Here is a 6952-nt window from a genome sequence, read left to right as displayed (position 1 = left end):
GTTACATTCAGTCAAGGACCCCACTTCACGCTTAGTGAAATGGAAACTCAGACTTTTGGAGTACGAGTACGACGTCGTCCACAAATCTGGGAAAATAAACAAAAACGCAGACGCTCTGTCTCGAAACCCTCCTAAGATCTGTCTGCCGTTAATTCCACGAGAAGATAAGGAATTCAAAATACAAATTCCAAAACAGGATCCACCACCAGACAGTATTGGTCAACGCATCCGTGAATTGCATTGAGATCGCAAACAAAGACCCGTATACATGGACGCAATCAGCAGTACGGATGAGGAACCAAACACACCTCAACTTCAACCTCGAATCAGAAGAAGGAAGATACATCGAGATTCAACAGACAAATTTACGCCAATCATACGATCTCCACTTCCAACTACTTCCGCTCAAAATCTTTGGAATGTAGAAAACGACTCACGTCCAGACACTCCATTTATGTCAATCGCGCATTCCACGCAAACCAATAATAATTTGATATCACCTCCAAATCTTTCTGAAACTCCATCAAATAGCGAAAACTTAATATCCTTTGACGAAGAGGGAAACGGACAAATTCCCATAAGACCTGCAGGAGAGATACATTCACTTGCAACTGTTGAACCATCTGGAACTCCTTTACAACCAGTAGACACACCTTATGGCCAAGGATTACAACCACCTTTATAGCCTACGAGGGTGCAGTCTCCGCCTGATATACAACCTCATACAAACACCCCGGCACACTTTAGCAGTATCATACCAACCTGCTATGATTCATCTGTTGACTCTTCATCACCCTCGCACTATTTAGAAGATACATCCTCGGAAGAAGAAGAGTATAATCACGGTCCTTTTAAACTAACAACATCTGAAGAAACCCTCATTGCCACAAAAACAAATTACGCACACCTAACATCTGCAGACTGTCATTTGAACAACCTTGGAGGTAGAATGCTTGCAGACATTGGTTACCTCGAAACAAATAGCCTCAAAAACAATAATCCAAAGAAAGGACAAGTGATTGCCACGACCATACAACAATATAAGATTTTTACTACCTTTGTTACTCAACATTATTGGGAGGAAATCAAGGAAGAAGATATTATTTCATCATTACAAAACTTAAGAATCGCTCTTAGAAAAACAGGAACAACAGCCATTCGCTTATCAATATTTAGGAAACAGGATCGTCCTACCGTTCAAAAGTATCAAGCCCTTATAACTGAAGTATTTAAAAATACTAATATAGAAATCGCTCTATGCCTGGGAACAACAAAACTACCATCTGAGGACATTAGGAAACAAATAATAGAAGAACTACATAGCAGTCTACTTGGAGGACACAAAGGTGTAACCAAAACCTACAGACGCATACGAGCAAAATATTCATGGTCAGGAATGAGAAACGAGATCCAAGAATTCATCAGAAAATGTAAAAGCTGTCAAGAGCAGAAATTAGTGAGAGCAAAAACCCGACAACCGATGTTGATCACAGACACGCCATTAGAAGCATTTGATAAAATTTCCATGGACACCGTTGGACCGTTACCTGAAACCTTCAGTGGAAACCGACACATATTAACCATACAGGACAACTTGACGAAGTATTGCATAGCCGTTGCATTACCAAACATCAAAGCTACAACCATAGCAGATGGATTTGCAAGACATTTCATTTCAATTTTCGGAACACCCCGTGAAATTCTAACGGACAAAGGAACAAGTTTTATGGGCAAAGTTATGACACATTTGGGAGAAATCTTCAAAATCAAGCAAGTTACTACATCAGGATACAGACCACAAACCAATGGTTCTCTGGAAAGAAGCCACATCGTACTCATAGAATGTTTGAAACACTACATGGATTCGTACCAAGATTGGGACCTATACATACCATTTGCAATGCTGTCATACAACACATCCGTTCATGAAGCTACAAATTTTACCCCATATGAACTTATTTTTGGAAAGCCAGCACGATTACCAAGTTCGTTTCCTGAGGGAGATGATTTGGAAACATATGGAATTTACCTCACCAATTTGATTACAAAATTAACCGGAATTCGCAACATGGTAGCAGACAATTTAAACACTGCAAAGGAACGATCTACACGCTACTACGATAGACACGCAAAACCAGTTCAATTCAAAATTGGTGATTACGCTTATGTATTAAAGGAACCCAGAAGCAAACTAGATCCTCATTATGTCGGACCATATGAAGTAATAGACGTAACAGATCTAAATAACGTAGTATTAAAAACAGAAACAGATAAAGTTATTAGAAAACATCAGGATAAATTAAAAATTGCATACTCTAAATAACACCCAACCTCTGTCCTTCCAGATAACGAATCATGGTTCGAAATGTGACGCTGTTGCTGTTCGTCGGTTTGGCTACAGGATTGGACGCTACGGACAACATTGAATTAATTACCTTCAAACAAAATACGGGTTTATATTTCGAAAAACTACCGACCTTAAGGTTATCCCACATCACGGACAACAACATTAAATCTTGGACACCCGGAGACTCTTTAAAAAAGAGGAGAAGGATCCACGTAAACCCAACCATTGACATAACCACAGACAACCGAACCGGCCATAGCAACACCACCCAGGACTACAACCGAAGAAACCCCACAGTTAAGTGCCTACATATACACATACAACACGCACACTACACCGCAATAGTTCCGTTTCGTACATATAGTCAACATTTAGAAGCATTTTCTTATTTACTTATTATTTTTCTTTTCTTTTTCTTTTCCTCTTATTATTATTAGTGTCTTTTTTTTCTTTTTATAATTAGTTATAATTTCGGTACACATCCAACTCCAAATTGGGAAAGCATCGTAATAAACGATGTTTCATCTTAGGGGGGGAGATGTTACGTTCCCGTCCTAAATTTCCTTATTTAGAGTCGGATGTGCGCACCCGGTATTCTTCGCGTAGGCATAGGAATTCGAGACCAATGCGAAGCTAGGGTGTAGTCCCACAGAAATCTCGGAATCGTGTAATATACTTCCCCGCCACCCCTTGGCCTATGATTTTTGGGTATAAAAGGGGTGACGACGAAGGCATATCGGGTCTAGTCAAAGTCTAGAAAGAGTTCCGTACACGTCTGTGCGTCCTCTTACGATATTTCTACACGAGGAAACTTAGTGAGATCGGGTTCAAGTCCCCTTCGAGCAAATATTAACCATACAGTACGTAGTCTACTGTTAGGCATTTATTTTATCGTTGTAGTCGTCCCCCCTTTGCTCGCGTTCGTGAAAACCGAGAAAGATTAGATTCTAGCTTCGCGGAATCGAAACTATATTTTCAACTTAGTTCAAATTTGTAACATTAACTTACCATTAGTACACCTCGACAATTACTCTTATAACAATTGTATGTCCCGGTGTATATCAGAATATATATATTATCATTTTTAATTAGTGTTGATCAATTATAATACCAAGTCCAGTACCCACAAAGGTGTACCTTTGCCGCTCGAGGTACATAAAAAACTGTTACGAAGCCTAATACTAACATTTCCTGCGGCTCCCCACGTTAGCCATTCGTGGGTTCGTCCTCGATAACCAACCTCCTGGAGCTCCCCACGTTAGGCATACGTAGATTCGTCTCCGCGTCTACTTCCTCAAGGCACCCAGTGTTACCTAACAACACTGGTCAAGCCATTAACAAAAAACCATATTCCAATAGAAAGCCCCGACTACGCAGCCGCCCCCTCCGGCTCGTAACAGTTTGTAGTTTCATCAATTAATAAATGAAAAAAAATTGTAACAACCTAATACTAAAATCGAAACGAAATACTATCATTTTCCGTAAAAAAAAAGTTAATTTTTTGGCAGTTGGGTGTCAGGTTTACATACCCTAGTAGCACAAAATATTGAATACATATTCATCCAATAAAAGAGATTGAATCTCATTTTAATATTTAAATATACATATGATGTTTATTCTAGATTTAGAAAAAAATATACTTTTTTTTAGGTATAAAATGAATATCTATTCAATATTTAAAATGGAATATTTTTTCTCAAATATAAAATACATATTTAATTGATATTCATAACAAAATATTTTTTCACGAATATAAAATAGATATTCATTTGATTTTCGCAACAAAATATTATTTCCCGAATATAAAATACATATTTATTTAATATTCGTAACAATATATTTTTTTCCGAATATAAAATATATATTCATCTGATATTCAAATACCCACCGAGGTAAAAAGAATTAAAATAACTTGTTTTAATTGAATCAAATCACAAGAAATAAAGTAATAAAAGTAAAATTTATGAATAAATGAAACACAATATAAAATTTGATTTAATTTTTTTTTGAATCTCATAATTTTCAAGATTTATTCAACATTGCCCGAATATTCAATACGCATCTTTTAAACATAAATTTCACATTATCCGAATATTTTTTAAGCGTTTCTTTTAAAATATTTATGGGAAATAGGAAACATTAATAAGGGGTTTTTCAGGATATGTAGGTATCAGTTTTAATATTCAATTAGTATCAACTCAAAAAGTAATTTGTATTAAACATCTTTATTTTTATAAATGAAATCAGGGTGTACACTTTCAGGGGTTATTGTACACATCTGGATCGGTGGACATTTGCAAAAAAAGCTCCTATTTGTATACGCACGTGCGATGGTGAAGTGTGACCGCATTACACAAACGTAATACGCAGCGTGGAACAGAATACTACTACTTACTACGCTGAACATTCAGAATCCCTCAAGGAAGAAGTATACAGTATATGTTGTTGAGAACAAACTATACTGTATGGCTATAACAAGCAGCTCCATCTAGTTTTCGTCCGCTGCCGCATACCCCCTTAAGGGGGTAGACACGGCATGTGACCTCTCCGATTCGACATGTCGGTATTACAGCAGCTACTCTCTGCATAGAAATGGTATTACCATTAGATGTGGGGCGGATCCTGGCGTCCGGCCGTCTTGTTGTCGGATGGACGTCCGCTAGGGTGGAGGCCCTGGCAGCACGTGCCCTGAGGTGTTACAAGTGCCTCGAGCTTGGGCACGTGCTGCAAAAGTGCCCCTGCGAGGTGGACCGCAGTGCCAGGTGCTACCTGTGTGGTGGCATCGACCACAGGGCCCGGGACTGCGCGGCGCCTCCAAGCTGCCCGGTGTGCGCCGACATCGGTAGGCCGGCCAATCACCGGTTGGGCGCCAAGGGCTGTGCCCCTCCGAAGCGGGGAAGGAGGGCTCCCGCGGGGCCTAGATCGTCGGGGCCGGCGACGCCGGTCAATGAGACGGTGGCGGAGCCGCGGACACAAGCGCCCGCAGAGTGTGAAGGAGGAGCCGGCCCTGGGGAGGACATGGATACGGCCTAGAATTCATGCCCCGGATTCGTATCCTCCAAATCAACCTCAACCACTCGGCATGTGCACAGGACCTGTTCGTCCACAGCCGTGCCGAATTGGGTGTGGGGTTGGCCGTTGCCGCGGAGCCGTATCGCGTCCGGGACCGCCCTGATTGGGTGGCGGACGCGCTGAGCTCCCTGGCGATCGTGAGCTACGGAACCGTGCCCTTGAATGTTGTTACTCGGGAGCGGAGTTTTGTCGCGGCGACGTACGGGCGCTGGGCTGTTGTCGACGTGTACGCTCCGCCGAGCCTCCCCCTTGCGTCCTTCGATAGGTTGCTGGACGGAATATCGGAACTTTTGTTTCGTAATTCATCCCGTCCAGTACTGGTCCTGGGGGACTTCAATGCGAAGTCCACCGTCTGGGTCAGCCCCAGAACTGATGCGAGAGGGGGGGGGGCGTGCTGGAGTGGGCGGCGAGCGCGGACCTTCGTCTACTAAACCGGGGGTCGGTAAGCACTTGCGTGCGGTGGCAGGGCGAGTCGATCGTCGACTTGTCGTGGGCGACGCCTGCCGCCGCGCGCCTCGTGTTCGGGTGGAGGGTGGCGGAAGAAGTGGAGTCGCTTAGCGACCACCGCTACATCGTGTTCGATGTTTCCGCCGCCCCGCAGTACCACCCCGTGCTGCGTCGGCCGACGCGCCGGCCACGCCGTCGATGGGCGCTGAAGCGCCTAGATGATGACGCGCTGATGGCGGCAACCCTCGCTGAGGCCTGGCCCGAGGAACCGGCCGGAGTGATCGCCGGCATCGATCAGGAGGCTGAACGGTTCCGGAAGGCTGTGACGGCGGTGTGTGATGCCGCCATGCCCCGGACTGGGAAGCCCCCGAGACGGGAGACCTACTGGTGGAGTGACGAGATAGCCGCGTTGCGAGCTGTGTGCAGCGCGGTGCGGCGTCGTTTCACCAGGGCCCGTCGGAGACGCGATCGTGACCTGGCGAGGGAGGTCGATCTCTACGGGGTCTACCGTCAGGCGACGGTAGATCTTCAAAGAGCCATCGGTCGAGCCAATTCGCGGGCCTGGGGAGAGCTCTTCGGGACTCTGGACCATGATCCGTGGGGGCGGCCGTACCGCGCTGTGCTGGGGCGCATGCGGCCGGCTGCGCCTCCGGTCACGGAGTCCCTCGACCCCCACGTGCTCGGGCGCGTCGTCGATGCCCTCTTCCCGATGGATCCGGAGAAGTTCGCGCCGCCGCCCGGGCCGGCGGTTCCGAGCGATTGGACCGCCGATATGGGGGTTACGCCACAGGAGCTCGCGGCGGCCGTCCGGCGCCTGTTAGCCAAGAACACGGCGCCGGGGCCCGACGGCATCCACGGCCGAGTGCTGACTTTGGCCCTGCGCGTCCTCGGGTCCCGACTCAGGTGGCTGTTTGACGGCTGCCTGCAGTCAGGGCGGGTCCCGCTCCAGTGGAAGCGGGCGCGGATGGTACTCGTCCCGAAGAAGGGAAAGCCCGCTGGCGATCCCTCCGCGTATCGGCCGATCTGTCTCCTCGACGAGGCGGGCAAACTCTTCGAGCGTGTGCTCGCTGCCCGCCTTTCGGGGAT

At 45.8% G+C, this 6952-nt stretch overlaps 1 protein-coding gene across 1 annotated transcript; it reads left to right on the top strand.

Moving 5' to 3' along the window:
- Nucleotides 1–4939: 4939 nt before the first annotated feature.
- Nucleotides 4940–5380, top strand: LOC128884614 (probable ATP-dependent RNA helicase vasa-like). Its single transcript, XM_054138100.1, has one exon. It carries the CDS (start codon nt 4940–4942, stop codon nt 5378–5380), a length of 441 nt encoding a protein of 146 aa, XP_053994075.1.
- Nucleotides 5381–6952: the final 1572 nt, after the last annotated feature.

This window comes from Hylaeus volcanicus, chromosome 1 (assembly GCF_026283585.1).
Source record: "Hylaeus volcanicus isolate JK05 chromosome 1, UHH_iyHylVolc1.0_haploid, whole genome shotgun sequence".
Lineage (NCBI taxonomy): Eukaryota > Metazoa > Arthropoda > Insecta > Hymenoptera > Colletidae > Hylaeus > Hylaeus volcanicus.
The sequence above is the reverse complement of the archived record's forward strand: the minus strand, read 5'-3'. Positions and strand labels throughout refer to the sequence as shown.

Excerpts from the sequence above, each read along its gene's own strand:
- LOC128884614 (XM_054138100.1), top strand. The coding sequence starts at position 4,940 with ATGGTATTACCATTAGATGTGGGGCGGATCCTGGCGTCCGGCCGTCTT.